Genomic DNA, 23811 nt, shown 5'->3' on the forward strand with positions numbered 1-23811 from the left:
TTAATATCATTATGTATTTAATAGAAAAAACAGCTAGTTTAGACCTCAATCATGATTAAAATAATTAAAAAGCAGACCTAAGCTACCGCCGCCACTTCTTTACTGCCATCTGCAGTATCTGTACTCCTTGGTTAAATTTCTAGAAGTTGGATTATTTGAAGGCTTTTGATCTCCCCAACTTGCACGCTAGTTCAAAAAAGCAATTTCATCAAAAGCCGCTTCAAAAAATCCTATTCATTGAATTGGGCAAAATAATTCAGTGTTCTACTGTGCTCTCATTTCTTTTACAATAAGATCTGACCCTGATCTCCATGCAATAGTGATTTATTCCATCACATTTTGGGCAAATCTACAGAGGATTTTTTAAAGCTGTAGATCTATATGGCAGATAATAAGTTATGTCCATAGGTGCACACACATTCCTGCTTGCAATGAATTAGTTTTGAGCAACACAACCACATTACTTTGACACTACATCACAATCTGCAGACATCCCCCCCTCCCAATTTGGAGAACTGAAATCACAAGATGGACCAGAAGAAGAGCTGACGAATTCATACTGGCAACCCAAGTAGATGAACATGAACGGTCTTATTTTGCTGCACAGTTTTGTCCAGAGCCTCACGAAATGCCTTGAAGACCGGGGCCCTGTGCTGAGAGTCAGCAGGTTTACTCACCACTGGCTTGGCTATATTGGAGAGCAGGGCTTGGAGGGCCTTCGATTCTTCATCGAGCTCTACGAAAATAAACACCAGGTTAGAGACAGATCATTTTTCACATTTGTTATACTAGTGCTTCAGCTACATTCCTTTGGACCTGCCCAAAAACTAAAGCATGGCTACAGTAAGTCATTTATGTTTAAACATGTTTTTTTTTTCCATTTTGAAACACTAAACAAGGCCATCTGTGGTCCATACTTTTGTTATGCTTTTTTCCTCCATGGGAACTCTGAAAAGTTTGAAAAAGAGAAGAGGATGGCCATACAGCCCAACTACCTTAAAAGGACAGTTTCAATGCTGGAAAACTAGCAAAATAAACTGAGACTGATTTGAGTGCAGGTGTAAACGGAAACAAGTGAGCTTGCAAAAAAAATATCACAGAACTTCAGAAGCCATTGATGGCCCCCTGACTGCATGGTGCTAGACGGATCAAATCCTGGGACCTCACTTGCTGCCTTTCCTGCAGGTTCACCAGGATGTCAAAACATTTCATTAGAATGACACACTTCTTTGTGACGATTGTAAAAACTGCTTTCCTGAGAAGAGAAAGTGAGAGTTACCCTGAGGATACCGGACCCGTGGCGTATGCGGGATACTTGACACCCACTGAACATTTCTGGGATGAGCTGGAACGATCTATGACATCTATGGATTCGATGGCTCGGAGACCAGTGAACAGGCTCTAAATGTGAATGGGACAGAATCTCAAGCGCCTGCTACCTTGTATTGCTGCCAACAGTAACGACCCACTTTCACAGCAGACCCCCTGTTGAGAAATCATTTTGCTTATGATTGCTGGCACTGTGGAGTTCATACTTAAAGAAGCTCCATTTATCCTCCATGATTACTTTTTGACACGTGGCTGAAATTCCACCTGATGCTGTTCTAATTGATCACCCAGATCCAGGTGTGACCAGGCTTCCACTGCAAAGCAAAGGGGCTCAACGTTAAGTCCATATGGCAAACAGTTTTATAATAGCGGACCTACATTAGCAAAATAGAGCATACCACTCTGCTCTAAACTTCAATTTTCCTGCCACAAATGGATTGCCATTCACTTGGTTTGCACAGCACACACAAAATGAAAGCCTGAGGAATATGGTCTGACCTTTGCTGTAATAACAGACAGGAACACTGCTGAAACATCAATGTACATCAACAGCACCCTGCCCCCTGCAGCCCCAGGGGGCACAGGCTTTATATAAATCCTATTCTGAAATAAAAGTTGGAAGGGGAGTTTCATACTATAAAAATAACCAAAAGCATTTGGGATCAATAAAAAACCTCTAAAAGTCTACTCATGAGTTACAATATTAACGCACTATATAGTATACGAATGCTGGTAAATGTACCCTTAGAAAGAAGTAGGTGCATTAAAATGAAAATCAAAATAGAAATATCCAGCAATCCTGGGGGTTTGGGTTTTGCATTTGTAAGGGTTTTAAATCCCAGCATTAAAAAAAATATATGTTCAATATGACCAAAAGCTTTAAAGAAACCACACAAAACTGTGCTTTTATGGCAACGTCCCTCAATAGAAATTTACATCTGAACTGTAGAAAATGTGCCCTCTGATTGAAGCTATCTTCAATCAAAATGTTTCATATCAGCACAATAACATGAGTAGGCTAGATTTTATACCAAGAGACTATGCACAACACTCAGCAGAGGCATTTGGAATTATTTCACTTTGAATTGCCATCTTAAACCTGCTAGGCTGATTCAAATCATCTTATGATTGTTGTTTGGAGATTTCTAATTAATTGATTCATTACATTCATACAGCACTTTTCATTCCAACAAAGAAAAACAGACCATGTCCATTACACAAGCAAACTATTATGTCAATTAGGTAGAGTCATAGCTATCAGCGTACAGGTAAAAACTAAAAGCTCGATCATTAGAAAAACAGGCCTACTTAAATCCTCCATGTTCACCCTTAAAGATCTACTTTTCCTGTACTGTGTTTCAATGTGCAAGTGCTGCCTCAGCTGAAACTTCATCAGTCAAGTGCTGTGGGATCCTCGAGGAAGAGAACTCCATCTGCATCCCTGTTATCGTGAAAAACCCTGCATTGCCCACAGACAAGGCCGTAAACCTAAGCCACTTTTAACGTCTGAGCTCCAATTCCTAGAGCCAGATGGCTACAGAAAATCTTGTGAGTTTCTGTGATTTATGACTTTGCTTGACTCAATATAATTAAGACTAATGAAGGCACTAGTATGACTCCCCCCATCTGAACATTGGAAACAGGTGTTTGTTCTTAAGGCCTTTTCTTGGTAGCTGGCTCGTGTGCAATTGTGAAGACTGAGCCAAAAAAAGAAAAATATGCAGCTGGCAGAAAAGAGAAACATGTCTTGAAGCATTCAGTCTGCAATGATGACGCATGAAGGCGTACAGCATGATTCTGCAGTTCTAAGGGTACTATCCTTTAAATGAGGGGCCTGTTCTAATCACCTGCTGTAAATCACCTGCTTGTCTTGCTATGAATGAAAACAAAGCTAAAGTCAAATCACTATTATGAGGGCAGTATAGTGGTGTGGCAACTAGTTCTACTAACAAAGACATGCTGACTAGGTTAAAGGGCATGTCCATCTCTGCGTAAGCATGTCCTGTCTTGTGATCTTGTCCAGGGAGCAGTCCCATCTTGCTCTCTGTGTTTCCAGGATAGCCATGATCCTTACCTAGAATAACCCGCTTTCTGATAATGGATTCTCTGCTGGCTGAGGCTCTTTGACTCCAGGCTTATTTCGCACTAGCCCGTAAGCATGAGCACATACCTTCTGATTCTGGGTCTATGCGCGGGCTGCCTTTCACTTTGCCAATCTGCTTGACTTTGGCCTCTCCTGCTGCTGTACTTGGCGACTGTTGTCCTTTGGCCAGACCGTTCTGGATGTCCACTGGGGAGTCACAGCCATCCTTCTGTGGGGACGAGGGGGGGCTGCTTGATTTGTCCTTTGTCTGTCCGCCCCCCTGCCTCTCCTTGAGCTTTTTCTGCAAACGTTCGTACGTTTTACTGGTCCTTTCATCCCGGTGAACAAAGGCCGGTCTTCCATGAGGAGAATGAGATTCTGAGGACAAAAACCAAATAAAGAAAGTCAGCTTGTGAATCATCCAGCTAGCTGTATGCTACAAATGCATCACAGCAAGAACAAGATCAATGAACCTGGTGATTTAAAAAGATACAGATTTAAAAGTCAAGGATCTAGAAGCTATTTTCTACATTCCTTCTCCAAAGGTTGAGGTTTACATCCATTAATGAGGGAACGTGGTGAGTCAAGAGAACAAAAAAACGCTGTCGTCACGGGATCAAAACTGAGAGGCTCTCCAAACTTCGTTTACATCGTGAAAATGAATCCAGACCATTACAAATACAGTGGCAAGCTCACTTGTTCAGGTAATTTTTTATCCGTCTAAACACCAACTTCAAAAAGAACAGCAACAAGACAGGTACTTCAGGGTTGGCCATTGAACAAGGAAGTGTTTTTTACAATAATACTGTATGTATTTTACTTATGCCTAACTTTCTTGCTACATTTCCAAACAGGCATGACCTCATGCACAGTTTATTAACTTTTGACATCCTCCAGAGCTAAAGGAGGTCATATAAATGTGGGGTTATTATGTGTTACCCTAACTGAAACCTAACCAAAACTTGACCAGGATTACTGAATGTGGTGTTGGGTCACCTAAATATATTTTACACACCGCACCCTTTATATTCCGGCTCAGTGACACCTTCAGAAATATTGGTAATTTTCAAATTCAAAACACAGCTCTCTCATCTATACGGGATTTACAACAAACAAGGAAAGAGATGTGAAAATACCTGTTTTGTCTTCATGACAAAGGAATGGTTAAGCACTCAGATTACAAACATGTATGTAAGGTTCACTGTACCCATCTCAACAGTGGCCACATTTAGAAAAGATGAACGCCACACAGGCAAAACAAACTCAATGTTTCAAAATGTGGAGGCTGCCAGCTGGGACTCTTCAATTAGACTCCGAGATTTCCTTGAAACCTCACTGTTTCATGGTGTCCTGTTTCTCGTGGGGTAAAGCCCACACAAAGCGGAAGTCAGGCGCTCTGGGGCGGCATGGTGCCTCACCTTGCTCGGTGAAGACGTGCGCCGCGTGGTACTGGGGGATGTACTGCGTACCCATGTCGCCGGCCCCGCTCACCGTGGAGTACAGGTGGTGGTGGGGGGGCGGCATCATGGCGGGGTGCGGGATGAAGGCGGGCAGGGGCGGGTGGGGTGGCGGGTGCAGCGGCGAGTGGCTCCCGGGGTGGAACTCCGGCTGAGGTAAGACCAGGACACGCCGCACGCCATTCTCCTCGATGATCTGCGGGGGGGGGGGGGGAAGCAGGCAGAAACGCCATGTCAGGGGCTAGAGGTGGACAAATCAATGTCCTGTCAGGGCTCTGAAACCCTGGTCTTCAACAGTTTTGAGGAACCAAACACTTGCGTAGTGAAAACATGTTAACTGCTCACTGACTCACCATGAACTGGACCTGATCTAGCAGTTGGGCTTTATGCTTATTTTATTGTGGTAGTGCTCTGTTCCACAGACAGCTTAGGGAGACTTGGATGGATCAACTTCTTTACACGCAAAACACACCCGATCCAGAAAAAAAAGGAAACAGACTTTTTTGGTAGGACAGACCATTTTACCTGCGAGACGTATCCAGGAGGCACATATATTGGAGGCACTGAACCATTTGGGGACATCATCGGTACCTGAGCTGGACCTGGAAAACACAAACGGAAACTTCAGCGCTTTTCTGTGTGCATGTGTAACACATGCATCTGTCGCACGCCACACGGGAGTGCATCATCTGTGGAGCTAAAAATATCTTCTGTCCAAGTGTTAGCATTCCCAGACAATACTTGCATAATGTGTAGTGCAAATATTAAAATCCTCTAAGGAAACCAGGCGTTTACACTTCAGATAGCAGCAGCAACTTATCAGTTATTCACCTGATATGGAAACATGGCTGTTTTACTAAGGAGATATATCACAATCTGAAGTGCAAATGTTTTTGGTATGGGTCGTCTATTTTGTTTTCACCAACTATTTCACCTTAACTTTACACCAGAGCAGATTATTTTCAATGCCTTTTTTCCTATACCACTCGGTTTAGAAAGATGTTAATATCTCTGACTCGGGTACCAAGACACATCTTTTGTAATGCCACAAATGATTGATTTTGAATGGTCTGCTTCTCTGCCCAGTGATGCCAGAGCTGCAGCAAAACCCTACATGATCGAGGGAGAACATGCAAACTCCACACAGAAGTTGTAAAGAACCATCGCCACCACACAGGCTGGACGAAGCTCGGGTTATACAGAACGTGCTGAACGCTCAGTGGGAGGCTATTTAACAAGATTTTTCACAGCAGAAAAAGGATGTTTAAATTATAAACAATAATGTTTTCACCCATTCCTTGGCTTAAGAGAAAAGCAAAGACTGAAAACAGTGAATAACTCCTTAAAATATCAAGCTTAGTTTTAACCACTAATTTGTCAGAAAACAAAACTGTACAAATACAAATATAAAACTGCTGCTCTCAAACTGTTTGCCCATCAGGGCCCAGAATCCCAAATGCAGAAGAAAGATTTCTTGAAAATTCTGATGACAAAATGTGGGAACAGCAAAATGACAACCACATAGAAATCATATGTAATGCGTGTAATCACAAGTAATGATTTCTTTTTAAATACATTATTAATTTCAATGTTAGCTTGGAGGGATAGACCAAGATAAAAACTGATTAATTTCCTGGCTATTTTTAAACAATATGCATACTTTGGTTTTCAGTTTCAGTTACAAGTCATATTGGTTCCCAAACAGTTTATAACCTAATACCGAATATATATACCTATGCTGTTAACAATGAAAAAATATTTTCATAGCCCATAATATTTAAGCAAATGACTCAACTTTTTAACAATGTTTTACATATTCTGGTAGCTTCCTAAACTGCACATCTCTAATAAAGAGATATGAGAAGCAAAAAAAAAGAAAGTTTTAACCAGGATGAATGTGAATGCACCCTTGAGTAGAAGAACTTGTCAAATTCACTGTTTCTTCTCTTCTCCAACACCAGACAGGATCTCGTTAAGGGACTAACGGGGGAGTCTGAAGGTGAATTGCAATTACTGAAGCCTAAAAGATTTACCCATGGAGGAGCAGAGAAAATAAGAATCCAATATTTTAACTTTTAACCGGAGGCTGTACAAATACCATCAGTACTTAAAGGTAAAACAGGGTCTTGGACTAACAGGAAGCAAGCTGGACTGGGAATCAATATCTATGGGCTCTTTGCTACTTTCTCGTTCCTCATACAAGCAGATAAATCTGAGCAGAAAGTATTCTACTCAGAAAACTTCACATCTCCAATGGCGAGTACAATTTTCTACAGACAATAAAGTGTAATTGTTATGGAGGGGAGATGCCAGGTTCAAAATAGAGGAATCTGGAGTACTAGTTTGGATCTCAAGAAAATATTCCAATGTGGTATATCTGTTTATATTAGGCTGTGCCACAGGGCAAACGTGGGTTAAAGCTGCCGTGAGTGGGCATGACCAAGCACTGCTGTGGCTGAACAGGAGGAAGTCGTGTGAGGGAGCAGCCACTTTCTCCACTCCGGAGACTACTACTGTCCGGGCACCCATGAGCGAGCTTGGCCATTATCAGCAAGGGTTTAGTCAGTCAGTTGTTCATTTCATACCCAAGCCCTGCTCTTTGGATTCCAGGACTGTGGTATTAAAAGAATTAAAAACAAAACACATGAGTCCTTGATTTCAATATGCTTGGCATCCCTGGTTTAAAAAGGTGTTCCCACTTTTTTTGTCCACTACTACTCTTAGCCTACGATAAGAATTTCTTACGCTGGAGAAAATATCTAACCACTGTAATTGTAAACATACACACTACAGATTTCTGATATCAAAACATATAGTTAGCCTGTTTTTACCAATTGAATCGAGAGGAGTATGGACAGTGAAAGCTCCAGAAGCACTGTGGATGTGTAATACATATACTCGTCGCCCCCTCACTGTAACAAAAGCATAAGACAAAACTGCTAAGTGTGCATGACAACAGAAACTTAAGGGGTTACTTACACTGGGGATGTGGAAAAAGATGCAGTTTACGTTGGACCTTTCATCCAAAGCAAGTCTGCTTTTCTTAACTAAAGACATGGGCCCCCCCTTTCCCTGCTTGCTCATGTTAGCAGAGAGATGTTGTTGGGGGGGGGGGCATTCAATAATCCTTTTAGAAAAGCACAGGTCGAGAGCGCAGCTATACTTAGAATTAGTCTAATGTGAGCAGCGATGAATCATTCTTTCCCTGTTGTTCCCCAGAGAGCTCAGCGCTCAGGATTCACTGCGGCACATTAGGTTAACCATGTCTAGAGCTACAACACCCACACTTTGACATCACGCGGAGCGAACGCGATAGACATCAGTGACGCAAAAGCCCTGACAGGATCAAACACAAAAGGCCACAGCCTGTCCGAATGATGGGAGAACATCACTGACGTGGCGAGCCAGGCCAGCTAACAATGACCAGCCTGCGGTTTTAAAAAAAGATCAATCAATAGAAGCAAGCTGCTAGAAATAGCCGCAGAACTGATGAACCTCAAGTCACCAGCAATATTTAGAGGCCCGCTCGATGGCTGGGGGAGTTGAGAGAGAAAAGGTCAAGGCAACTTCCTACCCACTCTTTACTGAAAAGTGTTTTCTTCTCCCCACCCTCCTTCAGGGGACTTGCGGTTTTCCCCACAGGGGTTGGCAGGATAGATTAGCAAGAGCTGCACTCTTGTCTCCCAGTTGAGCACACCTTGAAAAGGGAAACACCAGATCACAAAGTGCAGCCCGGAGACGCTGGCCTGTCCAGCTCTTTTGGCGATCCTGAGAGAAGTTTGAAGGGCTGGAGGGCATACCCAGGCCCCCTCCTGGCTGTGACACAGCTCCGCAAACACGGTAGACAGCTGCCTATTTGCCAGCTTCCTCAATCAAAAAATATAAATACGAAAAAGGGCAAACAAATTAAGGCATTTGTTCAGCTGCTCCAACTCGTGTTACGATAGGGGAGATGCATTCCCCACATCCTGGGGCTGACTCATGCAAAGGTCCCAGGATGCGGTGCGTGCTCCTGTACTGGGCCAGGCCCGTGTTGCTGGGCATCTCTCTTAACTGGCATTTTGCTGGCCTTTTGCTCCCAGCAGGATTTTCTTTTCCTCCATTTTTTTTTCCATCAATACAAAAAATGAAAAGTCATAGTCCTCTCCCCTCAGTCCAACCACAGATGGAATTTGGGTGTGGGTGCCAGAACGCACACTACAAAAGGATGACTCGCAGTCTCACTCTAACAGGATCACAATGTCTCCCATCTTGATTAGGCTCACATTTAGATAAACACACATAGAAGAAATGTGTAGTAAACGAGGACTATTAGACCTCACCTTTCTGTATGCCACCTAGGTTTGTGGTTGCCCGGAACTCACATCCCAGAGTAAGCCAAGGTCCTCCGTTACGTAATTTGAAATCCTATTTTCCCCAAAGGCCTACGTTCAGGTCCAAAGCAGCTTCCCTGCTAAATCGGTTCAGGTGTCTCCAAACAGACCCCAAGACACGGCTACCCCTCAGCTACCTACTAAAGAGCATATTTTGATATTGTGAGCAGATCAGATCTCCACACTTGACAACACAGCATCAAGCTGAGCTTGGCGATATCCCACAGATATCCCACTATGGCAGCCTCCGCAGCCTGAGAAACATTTATTCCACACATTAAGCTTCATTAATTTTCTGTAAAAAATATTCCTAGGGTCAGGGAGGAACATTTTCTTCTTTAATACAAAAATAGAAGGAGACGCTAACTTCAATGCTTATACGTTCCTCATGGTCTTGGATGAGACTGCTTGCTCTTAAACATTTACTCCATATTTTCAAGATGTGGAGACCAGTATTGTATACAGTATTCCTGACATGTCTACTCAACCACCTTTGTTTTGTCTATCTGCTTTGCTGTTGAGCAGCTGTTTACCATTAACTCCACATTATGTCCACATTAGACATAAGACACCAAACTAAAAAAAATACATTCTGTGATGTAGCAGTTTTCTGCTTAAAAAGATTTGCCCTTTTCAAAGAAAGCATTAATAATTGGATTAAAAAAAACTGCATAGTGTACATCTGACTTATTATGTGAACTGTTAATATCTTAAGTCCATCCTTAAGGTTTTTTTTTATTAGCTTAGGATGAGGAATTACAGGAGACAAGTGCACAACTTCCTCATTATACATTTTTCAAGCATCCCACAAAGAATGACAGTGTCAACCCATGTATAAGAGAGACAGCCCACAATGAAGGCTCGACTGTTAATGTATGCAGTACTAAGAGGAGTCTTCTTTAAACCCACTTAGTTGACAATGAGAAAGAGGCACTTCAACTGGCCACCGAAGCTGATGACATTTACAGCGGCTTTCACACTTTAGCTTCAGGACTGAAGGTGTTTTGAAAAGCAATATTTCCATATCCACTCCAGAAGAGCACAATTCATGAACATTTCATGGCCACGCATTCATAGTCTGTTTACTTCACATTACTGCATCAGGTAAGGATTTCCTGAAGCATTTAAACATCACTTGCCTACTCTTATACAACAGTAACCAGTCAAATCACCGATTTTTCTCACTATTCAGCATGCATTCACCAACAACTTTATTGGCCTTTCACCAATGCTAAAACCCCTTAGGAAAAGGAAAATTCCACAAGACTTTTCTATTCTACCACTTCTCACGCACTGCCTTTCTTAAGTTTCATTCCAACAGAAACAACCCTTGAAAAGGATTCTCTGAACGGGATAGGAGAAAAATGAGGTCTTTTATCAGCACTGGCATTACTCAGGCTCTAGTTTTAAAGGGCTGTCTCTCTCAAAACAAGCCCTGCACTCCCTTCTGCCCACACAAGACCAAGTTGACCGCAAGAAGAGTATGCCTCTCAAGACTCCACAGTCTCAAATTCTGCCATCATAAAGCAACGATGTGAAAAGAAAACGTGTACCATGCTTGAGTATAAAAGCACTGAGAAGTGCCCTTCATATGTGAGTGGGATATCTACAAGAGGGCAGGGTCTGAAATTATATTGAAGTGAAAGAGTCATTGCAGGGGACAGCCAGGGCCCTCACCAGGGGGTCACACTGATCTGCTCCTTGCTGTATGTACAGACTTTTTCTGGTCTAGTTGCTTGGCATGGTGATCTTAGCAGAACCCATTGTGAATTATTCAAGGCACACATAATGGGTTACTGTAACGAGAAACGGCATGACAGGAAAATGGAGAGGATATAAAGTGCTCTTTCAAGACTTCTGCTCTCACTGCAGACGACTCCCAGCAATACATGTCATGTCAGTGCAACCTGCAGCCTTAATGCAGGATGAGACCACGGGCAGACAGCCCAAGCATTCTGAGTGTTCAGCAAAGAACACCGATTATGATATGCTTCTGCTTTTCAAATTTCTGTCTGCATATTTAATGTTCTTCTATGCATCCGGGATGAAATATTCACAAGGATGACACACAGAGAGGAGTAATCACAGGCAGCAATGGCCTCCTGACAGGGCTTCTGTCCAGAAATCTTTTCACAGCTTGCAGAACAGTCAGGAACCCAAACTTCACAGCAAGCCCCAAGCAGTATCCTTCTGTGGGCATTTAATTAATTTCATGTTCATCAGCCGCAAAGCTCAGCTGAGCCGTCTGTCCCATGGGCTCTTTATAAAGAGCTGGGATACGTGCACAAAAAATGGGAAAAAATGACATTCAAAAATGATTACTCTCTGGTCACATCATTCCGACAGTATAAGGTGTTTTGTTTTCAAGAAGTTTGAGAACTTTGAAAAGGCAGTTGCTTGCTTGTCGCCGCTTCTCAGAAAATTGGGATGGGGGAAACCCGTGGTCAGTATAATGTACTCATTGGACAATCTTTTCACCGATATCTTTTCTAAAGGTTTCCAGTCACTCAATGCAACAGAAGCAAATATCAATCATGAGGAATTAAAAGGCCACATGGTTCTAAACTTACATAACATCTTACTATTCTCTGAACATTTAAAATGGAAACAACTTCCCTTTTAAAGCAAAACCAGAACATTAATATCTTTGTCTTCATCTTAAACTGTGAACCCCTTTTTTTCCCCCCACCATAATCCTGCCTAGCAAGCATCCTACAAGGCTGGGTTACGGCCCCCAGGTCTGATAAGAGTGGGAAGCCCCAGTAATAAGGTTCTCTGAATATTGACATGAATCTGGCTCTGCACTGAGACTGGGTAATGCACAAAATATATACTTTTACTCTTCACCATTACATTTGGCTTGAACTACTAACGATGGTGGGAATGTGGCATTCAAATGTTTTGCTAGAAGAGAACCATTTGAAGCACAATATATATTCATATACCTATATCCGCATGCTACCAGGGATGGACATTTTTTTAAATTTAGAAATGACAGTTATTTTTACTATATACCACATATGAAACAACTAGGGATATTTCATTTACACATGGCTGAGAAGCTGCACAGACCACTGATTTGCTGTGATTCAAGAATTAATGGTGTTAGTATCATCCTTCAGCATGAAGCCTCTGTAATAGAGTCTGCATGATGCATAACACCTAGCGACCAGAATCTACTGTGTCTTGTAGCTACTCCCATTTTGTGCTTGGTACTGTCTTGTTGTCGAAGCTTTTTATCCGAATATCTCAAGGCTCTGTCCGGAAGGTTTTAAAAAAACATCTCGGTTCTTTGTTTTGGCTAAAGTACATCTTACACCTTCAAAAACTTCAAAAGGTTTCAGCATTTCAGTTAGGTACGGAAAACAGCAAAAAAAACACCCACTGCCAAACAACCTAGGACCCAGTCCTGCAGATCTTAAACTTTATTAAACATGTGAATCCGAGAAGAACATTTATGCATTTGTCACTTAAGACAGCAAATGTTTGCTTTCCAGAGAACCATCTGAATTGTGTCACTTATTTTTTGTCAAAATCTGTTTTCAGCCTGTCACCCGGTAGTGCAGGACTGCTTTGAAAATACTGCGGGTGACTCATCTCCTCAAGCCCATTCTTAAAATAGGCTGCAGAATTGTCAATGAACAGCGCCTGCCTCCTGCCACCAGTGAGCACTCATTCACATTAAACACTTCGTCACCTTACAGTTTATCGGACGTGCATCCCAGCATTCCTCGTCAAGCTGACAAAGAAAGATGCTCTTCATGGCAGCTACTCTCAAGTTTTCTATCTGAAGAATGGGCTACCTGCCATTTCTAAATGGTCTTCATGGCATGACTCAGCCCCTGCTGACCTTCCGCAGAAGCACACTGTCACACTTTCCCTCCCTCAAGCATGTGGCCGGCCTGGATGTTCTCAGCTGTCGCCCACTTGCGAGGCCGGTCATCCGTCCTCGGGTTTTGTGACATCGCAAGCGCTGCCATCGCTTTGGTGAAGAGTCAGATCTTCCTTGTGAAGAGCGTCGTCGCGACAACGAGAAAACAAAGCTCTCTGAAGCACCAAGCGCCCACACAGAGGGAGGCTGAAATGACCTTGAGCAACAGCTGAAATCGTGTGGAAAACCCGCTGAAACACAATGCTTTATTTATAGCTCAAAAACAATCAGAATTTTCAATTTTCCTGTTTTTTTCCCCTGCAAGTTTACAAATACTAATTTTTAAACTATAGATGCAAAGCATCTTCAGTTCATTATGTCTGCTGCAGCATACCGCTTTGTGGTTGCTACAGACTGACCATTCCCTAATGTGTTTGAACCGTGTTAAAAATGATGCAATGCAGCTTAAGTCAAAAAACAAATTAGAAACATTCAACTTTTTGGGATAATTGTATCCTAGCTTGCTAGAATCTTTAAACAAACTCTGATTTTGCGTCTCTGAAACAAACAATCTGGTAGGTGTTAAAAGACCAATGAAGACGGACGAGTTCAGGTTTTTTTTGTCACAGTCTCTTTAATGCTTCTACTGCTGGCAGCACTGTGGTCTGTCTTGTCACAGATGGCATAGCGTTCTGCTGACCACACAAGGCCTCCTGTCTGTCTCACACAAAGCAGCTGTGGTGAGGGGGCTGTAACATCTGCTCCCCATTCATTTAGGTCAGATCTCTCAATCCAAGCTTACAACGAAGGCAAGATCTTTGCCGTGGTACGTCTACACAACCAGAATACTGAAACTTAGTCCCGAACAGTGGGAAATCTTTGAAATTCAGATTTCCCCTAACAAACATGAGGGCACAAGTGGAACTTATGTGGAAGTGCATTTAAAACTGATAACAGGAGACCCTTCTGTTCACAAATTGCTATGGGAATGAGAAACAACCTACCCAGCCATGAGGTTGAAGCAGGTACCTGGACGTCTTTAAAGAAACAGCTGAATGTGATCCTTGGATCAATTAACTACTACCAAATGGGCCGAATGGATGCTCCTTTCTGATCTTTCATACATTCCTAACCTGGAGACCCATCCTCCTTAAAAATACCACAATGCAACACCATTTTTTTTTCTTTCTGCTGGTTTTCAAAACCCAGGTTTCCTCCATAAGGTATGTGGTGGACATGTTCTAAATGACGTGGGAAGGCACTAAAAAACTGTAGTTATTGGAAGAATGCTTTAGTGGAATCATATCAAAATGATTTCATGTTCTACATCAATTGAGATACAGTGCAGTTATTTACATAATGATATAAATTCACAAAAATGAAAGCATCTGATGTCAAGAATCAAGTGTCAAGCAGACCACTGACCCCCTTCTCTCTGATTTAGCATCACCTCTGCAGCTCCCTGGAAGATTTAAAAGAACGGATAGATGGTACTGAGTTATTCTGTGGATTAGCTGTCATATAAGAGGATTTCCAAATAAATAATGGCATGGCGATGCAGTGGTTAGCACTGCTGCCTTCGAGTGCTGGGGCCATGGATACAATTCTATAACAGGGGTGCTATCTGTGTGGAGTATGTATGTTCTCCCCATGTTCACATTGGTTTCTTCCAGGTCCTCTGGTTTCCGCCCACTGTCCAAAGACATACTAGTTAAGTAGTTTCTAGGAAAACCAGCTATTATGTGTTTGTCTGCCCTGCGATGGACTGACATCCTACCCAGGGTGTACCCTGCCTTGTATCCATTACTTGCTGGCCTAGGCTATAACCCCAGACTCTAAATTGGAAGAAACAGCTAGAAAATGGATGGATGGGTAATCTAATTCATTAAACACATTGCAAGCGAAATATGTAAAAAAGGGTTCTGAACCATAGTAAGATAGAAGATAGAAGTAAGACAGGCTGTAATTTTGCTACTGTGGTTATCATCATATAAACAGTACACTGTGGCATCCTTAAAACTTTTCCTTCACCAGCATCCTTTTCTGAAACCTCACCATTACAAACAGGAATATTTAATACATGCACATGCTGTAGAGACATGTTTTCATTCTAAATTCATTATATCAAGAATGATATTACTGCTGAAATGGTGCAGTTTTTGTCTCTCTTTGAGACTGCGTTCTCCTGCACCCCCCCCCGAACAGTTCAACAGAAAACATTCTCTCTCTGTCTCCCTGTGTCACTTCGCTCTGTTCAGTGACTCATCCTCCATCAGCGTCAGGGAGATGAGAACATGCTGACAGGCTTGTTACCTCCGGCACTCAAGAGCAGGCTTCTTTCATGGCGTTGTTTCCAGTCTGCAGAACAGAAAGACCTGAACAGCTTCTATTCGCTTAGTTTACTGATAATGAGTTTGGTGCCCAGGCGAGGAGGAGGAGGAGGAGGGGTACAGGTTCAGACTATACAGCCCTGACTCAAACCTTATAAACCGTCATCGCAGGATCTTGCTGAGATCAAGAAGCCCACAGAAACAAGCATAACCCATCGAGAACTGACAAACAGGATCATAAAGAAACAGCCAAAGCCCTCCTACATCTATGCTTTTGCTTTTGAGGAGGCACACATGCCCAATATTTATAAGTTTTGCTGCATTATAGTTGTGATGTATGGTTTTTAGTTGAAACTAATAAGCAAATGCAATAATCTAAGCCAGATGCAGGTTCTTTCATAGATAATTAAACCACTGTAGAGGGCAGATGACCTCTCAACTCGATAAAGATTCCTAATAAATATCTTAAGTGTGAACATGATACAATTCCCTCTCTTCCTGATTTTATATGCTGTTGCAACCATCCTTCTTATCTGTTTCCTCATACTATCATGTGCAGTACTGGAGACTGCTCCACAAAAACAATGGATCAACATTACCACAAGTATAAACATCCCCACCAGAACCAATAATAAACTCAGACCACTGGATTAGACTTGAAAAAGAGGTGAAGGTAAATGTAGAGAAAAAAAATACACTTTTTCACACCAATAGTCCTTTAGACCAAACTTTCGTCTACAGATAAATTATCTATTAGCAAACATAGAATAAGGAGAACTTGAATAATGAACTCTGGTTTTGATGTTGTATGGTAGTTTTCTGTAGGAAATCACAAATGACCTTGTGGATTACCAGGTTTATTTACACAATTTAAATTGATTCACTCAACCTCAGTGATTGGGAAGAGAATACTTACTAATACTTCACAACTCATTTAATTAAGATCCACCTAAACACATGCAAATCTTAACCAGGAATTGAACTCCAGCGCACTGAGGAATTCTATCAATGTTTGTGTTTGCACTAGTAATAATAAACAACAGTTTATTATTTCAAATGAGGAACATGAACCAGAGGGCACAAATGGAAACTAGGTGGAAGTGTATTGAAAAATTAGTAAAGTAGTCCAATCGTCTCGGCACAACAGTCAATAAATTCAAAGGCTCAATGTCAGTTGACGTAAAGTTAAGCATCATGTCTCTCAATTTTCCTAGGAATGTTCTGGTTCTTTGTTTACATCATACCATTTATCTTCAGTTTTTGCACATCAATCATTTATTGAATTAATCTAAATAATGTAAAGTACATGGCTGTCACTCATTTACAACACAAAGACAGTGACTTCGCAATGCGCAGCATTTGACCACTGCACAGGAAGCTCCGATAAGATAAAGAAAAAAGGTTGCTTAGTCTCCGTGCATTTAAAAAAAATAGTTAACATGAACACACTTATAGCAACGTGCTTTCACCTATAAACAATAATGTAGCATTTATGATTCTGAACAGACCGCACAAATCAAAATAATTAACAATCGCTACCCCAGAACAGATTCAGCTGATTCAGAGACAGACGTCTCCATTCATGTATAACAAATGAAATTAAAGGAGCACATGAACAAAGGCTCAAACCACGGACATGACACTCTTTCAGCATTAGCTCATCTTCAACAAAAACAGTTTTCATTCTTCACTATTACCATCCAGAGGATCGTTCTAATGGGCATGCCGGAACAAAGATAACTACCTACTCCATACTGCAAAGTGACAGCAGACAAATTACGGATCTGTGTAGGAATCATTTCCAAGGGAACTAACTTGACACATGTCAGAAGAGCAAAGAGTTTACCAGTTTCAGTTTTTGGGCTTTTATTTTTCTTCCCAAATAACAAACCTCCCATAAAATAAGAAACTGAAAACGAACACAAAATCCCACGGCGTTAAAAAACATGTATTTTCTGTGTGTAATCACTGGTAGTGACTGGCTTGTGAAGGGATGGGGGGTAGGGCCTACCTGTGATACACTGGATGTGACCATCCTCGCGTCGTATCGTGAAGGATTCGCCGGGGTTCACCTGCACTAAGATCACCTGGGAAGAGGGGAGAGAGACGATTCCAATTAACAAAACCTTTTTTTAAGAGTGAATTTGACATGTTTAATTGATTATGTGTGTGCTCCGTTATAAAGACGGACTCCCACAAATCCGAATCACCGATATAATGTTGAGTGGTCCGTTTCCAATCTGTAGTATTCGTAACTATTTACAATTTTTGTGCCAGAATGTAAAAGGAAATTAGAATTACACTTCCATCATTTTTAGAAGCAGATCTGCTCCTGACAAAGGATTTTAATGAGAAAAAGGGGTATGCAGCCAGTCTTAAAACAACAACCTGTGCATGGGTTTAAAAGCAAAATGAAATATTGGGGTGAATGCAAATGCCTGGACAGTTTACATCCCTCAGAGTCATTTCAGAGGTTCACAGCTGACTTGAGGTAGAGGTTCCAGGTTACCTATCAACCTGATTATGGCATCTACAAAGTATCAGTAGCTAGTTTTCTGCTGCATTTGGAATGGGAAATATTGCCACACTCAACATGCCTCCAGACCCTGCATATACAAATAGAAATAAAAACCAGCCTGGTTTTCTGAGAGTGCAGATTTGTAACATGTTATACAACGTCTGGAACATAAGCTTTTGCCTGAAGAGGGGAAGTATCACCTGATACTAAATAACACGGGGGAGAAAGTGTGGACCTCAACTTTAATTCTACAGGAGGTTGCCTGTTCACAGAGAACTAGTCTACTCTAGTCCCCTTTCTAAACACACAAGGGTTTGTGTAGGTCCTAACCATGCTGCAAGGAGTCAAGGTCTTCACGTTCTGGAAGCAATGGAACTTGACTACTGCAGAAAGGAAATCCTGGTCCCTGAGGATTGGAATGGTGTGTCAGCATGTTTTCATTCCAGCTCACCCTTTTGCTCTTTGCAGAGTGGTGGCACTGTGGCTAAGGATCTACGCCTGTGGCTGGAAGGCTGCCGGTTCAAATCCCGTGGCCAGCAGAGGACCCCTACTCCGTTGGGCTCCTGAGCAAGACCCTTAACACCCCAGCTACTCCAGAGGTGTCATATAAATGGCTGACCCTGCGCTCTGACCCCAAGCTTCTCTCTCCCTGTCTGTGTGCCTGTGTGTCTTGTGGAGAGCAAGCTGGGGTATGTGAAAAAACAAATTCCTAATGCAAGAAATTGTATATGGCTAATAAACTGATCTCTTATCTCTTCTTATCAATGTAAATCTGATTATCACTGGCTTAACAGTTATGCAGGTGTTGCTGCTTTAATGAGACCCAGAACACGTACAGACACACCAGCACCAGGACCAGGTCTGGACAGCCCAGCCCAGATCTACATACTCACAGAACTACAGGGGAAAAAGGGCAAGTCCTAATCTGATTTATTTGTTTGATGCATCAAATGAATACAAATAGAACACATGGCACATTTATATTTACTTACAACTTCTGGTAAGGTTACATACAGAAGTCTAAACTTAAAACTGCAAATTTAAAGAAGTGCACTGCAGTGATAGGAAAATTAGTTAGAACAATGACAAAAGAAAGAGCGATGATATGGGAGACATCTCCATATGAGATGAATTAATTATGGTATCACAGGTAAGTGTTTTTTACGCACACTTTTCTGTCCAATTTTGCCCATTTTACTAGATAGTGTATTCCTTTATAGCAGAAACTAAGGAAACAAAAATATTCCATTCAAGACATTTAAAATGCTTGGAAAATTAAAAAGAATGTTGAAAAAACACATTGTATTACATGCAAGCAGTATGAATATTTATTATACATATCAAAGGGGCAGTGATGAACTTAAAAAAGCAAACCTATGAACATTTAGCCATTTGCTCTTCCTGGGAATGTGGACAAGAAAAAAGAAATGACTGAACAGAAGTAAGCAAATTCAATGGACGTGTGCTTGTTGAATAAAAACAAGGGAATTTTAATCAAGGGAGGTTTTGTTCAAATTATACAGTACATTCATAAGACCTTATTTAGAATTGCTCACAGCTTTGATCACAAAATTACAAACCTGTAAGAATCAATCCAAAGAAAACCTAACATTTACATTTTTGAGCTTAATCCTGTCCTACAGGATTAGCCTGACAGGCCAAAAGAACTGATCCATTTAGTCTTGGACCAAGAACTTGATTTAAATGGGCCTTTGCCACCTGCCTTATGGTCTGGTCATAATGGCAAATAACTTGGCAACAGCAGTTCATTCCCTCTTCTATACACAAAAAGCAGCTTTCGAGAAAAGCACCTTCCACATGACTGTGAGAAGGAGCCCTCTGAAGCTGTGAGCCAAACACAGCTACATGCCAAGGTTTTTCCATGAACGCTTCTAAATAAACGCACATAAGAAACGTGACAGCGCAAGTCTCCTTTGAGTCTTCCACTTGGAGGAAAAGAATTATGCTGTGTTTTTTTTTTAATTAAAAAAACACTGGCTGTTTCCAGCTACACATTGTGTGGGTGTATCATATTCGTGCACGTCTTCACACTCTGGTTAGAAATTTCCGAACACTTGCGGAGCTCACGAGGAGTGGGTGGGTGGGGGAATGCTCTTTTGTATAAACCCATAGTGTTCTCCGACAATCTGCGTGGGAGAGAAAGAGAATCCTGTTGCTGATGGTGGTCCATGCCCCCCTTTTAGTCCGGAAGAGCTAAGGAGACAGAGCCCTGGGAAGAGGTAAGGCAGACCTTCGGAATACTAATGAAGCAATTATACAGCTGGATACAGCTGGGGGAAGACCGATCCCTCCCTGTTTTCACAGCGGGAGAGGAAATGAGACTTACTGCATGGAATTCAGATCCAGTTTAGAATTCAATTGTGCAACTGCACTGCTGAAGCAAAAAGGCAAATTGCGCATACTAATGTTTCTACTTTCCAGCAAACTAACACAAAACAAGGTATCTAACATCTGATGTTGGCTTGTATTGGAGATCCTTATAGATCACTAATCAGAAATTGTCACCATGGTTTGGCAACAGGTTCTTATTCATGCCAGTTTTTTGGACAGTTATGCATGTCCTTCAGAAATTGAAATATGATTCCATTTTGCGAAAGACTATATATAAGATGCTGCAGGAAACTGAATATATCAATAGGGGCTTTCTGTAAGGTGATATTACAATTCATGTAAAACTGGTAGAAGTTTCATTCCTAGATGATAACATAAAACAGTGTGAATGACAGCTAGAATGACAACAAAACAGGAGCGATGCAGTCAATTAATATGACAGTTATTACTAAAGGCTGTGCATCTTCCTATGATTGTATGCAAATACATTTTACATTATCATAAGGAGATGCAGATATTCCAGCTGCAGATGTACAACTACGTATCAATTTTAATATATAAAAATAACCTTTAATTTCATATAGGATTGCTTAAATTTGTGTTAAATCTATATAGCATTGTTCATAGCATTAAGATGATAAAGTGTACGACACAAAACCTTATTCAATGCAAAATTTCACTGGTTGTCAAGGAATGAACAAGCTTAGCTAATTTTGCCCTTCTGAGAACTCCAGCTGCGCCATCTATAGCTTCATCTCGAAGAAGTTGAGACACTTTTCTGGGAAGACTTTCAAGATTACTGTCCGATGCTTTTACTCACAGGAAGAGGTCAAAACTTTTCTACTCATCAGTTTTAATAAATCGCACAGCTAAAAGGAAATATATTTCAAGCCTGTGATTCATGGTATATACGGGGCAGGACTTATACAGCTCTTCTGGGGACAAACACATTGGTGTTGAGGCACCAACACATCATAACAGTTCTGCCTATTTAGAGCTGTATTTACTACAAACACTTAAAATGGTCTTAAAATTACAAACTCTACCATAAGTGAAACTATTATCATGTTAACGTATAATTAATGACTGACAGAGCTACCATCCTAGTGAGCACTATTCACTTCTGTCAGAATATACATCAGCTAAGACAGTACATTCAACAGCTGAATTCTCAAGTATGGACAAATTACCTCACACTACCTACCATACCTACAAAGCCCCAAAGAGTGCCAAACCCACGATATTAAAAGAGTGACCCTGGGAACCATTTATTTCCAATTCAGGGTCATGGGGGAGCCAGAGCCTACCCAGGCAAACAAGCGGAGCAGGGCAGGATAAACCTTGGACAGGGCACCAGACACTCACACACCTAAGGCCAATTCTCCTAGAATCCAATTAACCTGCCAATAGGTTTCTGGACTATGGGAAGAAACCAGAGCACCCGAACGAATCATGAATGTGGGGAGTACATACAAACTCTACACTGATAGGTCCAGAATTGAAGCCAGGGCCCCAGCGCTGTGAATCTGCAATGCTAACCAAAGCACCACCATGACACCCTCCTTTCTTCTTGATAAGTACTCAAGAACTGCCCTTGCAACAAATCTAAACAGTATAACAGCACAGTTGATAAACTATATTCCTTTAAAAAGAGTCAGACACTTGAAGTTCTTAACATAGGATACAAATACTTGGACTAAAACATAAGCAAGTTATGAGTCAGAGGACTCGATGACTATTTTAGAAGTCATCATTAAGTAACAATTAACTAACTTTAATTAACACCGTTAACTATTTTTTGTTAGCCCCAAAACTACCAAAGTAGTTATGTTTCAGTCATTAATAAATAAATCATACCTAATGTTTCACAAATAAAAAATGGATTAGGCATGTGTTAGTACACTCATGCTACTATTTACACAGAATTGTAGCTACGCCAGTCTCTGCACAGAGCACCACAAGCTGCCTTAGTGTGCTCACTCATATGATGGTTTACAGAGATGACACAGCTTGATCTCACTGTACTTTGTTACAAATTCCACTCATTTTTTTTCTATTTTGAAGAAATAAAAATGCAGAACAATAATGACTTTAGTAATAAGAAAAATGTCTCAATAGTCCTTGAGTTAAGATGCAATGATCAAAATTAAGTTTAGTGACGATGGTGTGACAAGACTGCATAACTGCAGTACTGTAAAACTATAAAATTGCATCATTATTCCTTCTTATAGACCCATAACCCAAGTAATCCCAAAAAATAGTTCTAACTACATTATCTCCGCATTGGCCCATGTTAATTGATACAGTCAGCTCTTAACCCGTGAAGTGTTGATTCAAGACTTCTTTCTCTACTGGAAACCAGGCTCCAGAGCAAAAGATCCTTCTCGTGTGCAGCCCCACGTCTAATAATCAGACAGCCCAGATCCAATCAATTAACATGTAAATTCAATCTTACTCTTGATTTCACGAAGCCAACATGTTGTACATCTTTGCTTGAGGTTCTTTGACCAAATCTACAGATTTTTTAAATTGGGGCCTTACAGTACGTGTTAGTGAACAAGTAACTACAATAATGGACACAAAGAGCATTTAGAATCACAGAAAAATGCAAGCAGAAGGTATTCAAGGAGACACGCGTGCAATTAGTGGAGTACTCCAGGGGTCAGTATTAGAACCACTACTCAGGTACAGTTCGAAAACCAGTGAAGTATGTACAGTACATGGTCTGTAATAGGAGGATTGATAAACACTAGAACCTGCAAACAAAATTCAAGATTACTTAGAAAAATCTTGCAAAAGATAGGAAATCAAGAATTTAAACAAAATACTTTTTGGAAAAAAAAACATTTATGTTGACACATCATTTACATGATCTAGACAATGTGAGGTAGCAATAAAAAGGCAAAAAGAATGTAAGTATATATGGTTAAAAGCAAAAAAAGGAAATCAAAGGATATTCTGTAGGGCAGAATGGTGCTGCATCAGTTAGTTGCCTCTTTGTGGTGTTTGTATGTTCTCCTCGTATTTTAGGGGTTTCTTCCCCCAGTCCAAAGACATACACGTAGGTTAACTGACTTCTGGGAAAATGGGGCCTGGTGTGAGCGAGTGTGTGTCTGTGCTCTTGTCTGTGTTCCCCGTGATGGACTGGTGTCCCATCCAGTGTGTATCCTGCTTTTTCCCCGTTTCTTGCCAGGATAGACTCTAACTCCCCTGATCCCCTGTATTGGATAAAGTGATTCGAAAATGGATGGATGGAGGATACTCTGCTAAAATTGTAAATTAACTAGTAAGGCATAATTTAGAATTTGCTGTACAATTAAACTACAGTAAATACTGTATATATTAGATATTGCTGCTCTGGAATCAGTCCAGAGAAAAGTAACCACGTGAACACTGATGTGCTTTCCAAGGGAAAAAGAGAGAATGTTCACCACTGACAGGCTGATGGATCTGAACCTTTTTAGTCTTAAACAGACTACTTGAAGAAGACTGCAAGAA

General features: G+C 41.2%; 1 protein-coding gene across 10 annotated transcripts in view; it reads right to left on the minus strand.

Moving 5' to 3' along the window:
- fndc3a (fibronectin type III domain containing 3A) overlaps window positions 1-23811 on the minus strand; it is a 113130-nt gene that overhangs the window by 45895 nt on the left and 43424 nt on the right. For 9 of the 10 annotated variants that reach the window (XM_088639651.1, XM_088639650.1, XM_088639656.1 and 6 more), the window contains 5 exons: window positions 17455-17530; window positions 5395-5471; window positions 4831-5065; window positions 3500-3790; window positions 678-736 (listed from right to left, as the gene is read on the minus strand). In XM_088639651.1, the coding sequence (XP_088495777.1) occupies window positions 678-736; window positions 3500-3790; window positions 4831-5065; window positions 5395-5471; window positions 17455-17530 (738 nt within the window). Of the gene's footprint in view, window positions 1-677; window positions 737-3499; window positions 3791-4830; window positions 5066-5394; window positions 5472-15426; window positions 15472-17454; window positions 17531-23811 lie in introns of all 10 variants that reach the window. The other variant, XM_088639660.1, reaches the window with a different exon arrangement.

This window comes from Lepisosteus platostomus, chromosome 7 (assembly GCF_059453375.1).
Source record: "Lepisosteus platostomus isolate fLepPlt1 chromosome 7, fLepPlt1.hap1, whole genome shotgun sequence".
In the NCBI taxonomy this organism is placed as follows: domain Eukaryota; kingdom Metazoa; phylum Chordata; class Actinopteri; order Semionotiformes; family Lepisosteidae; genus Lepisosteus; species Lepisosteus platostomus.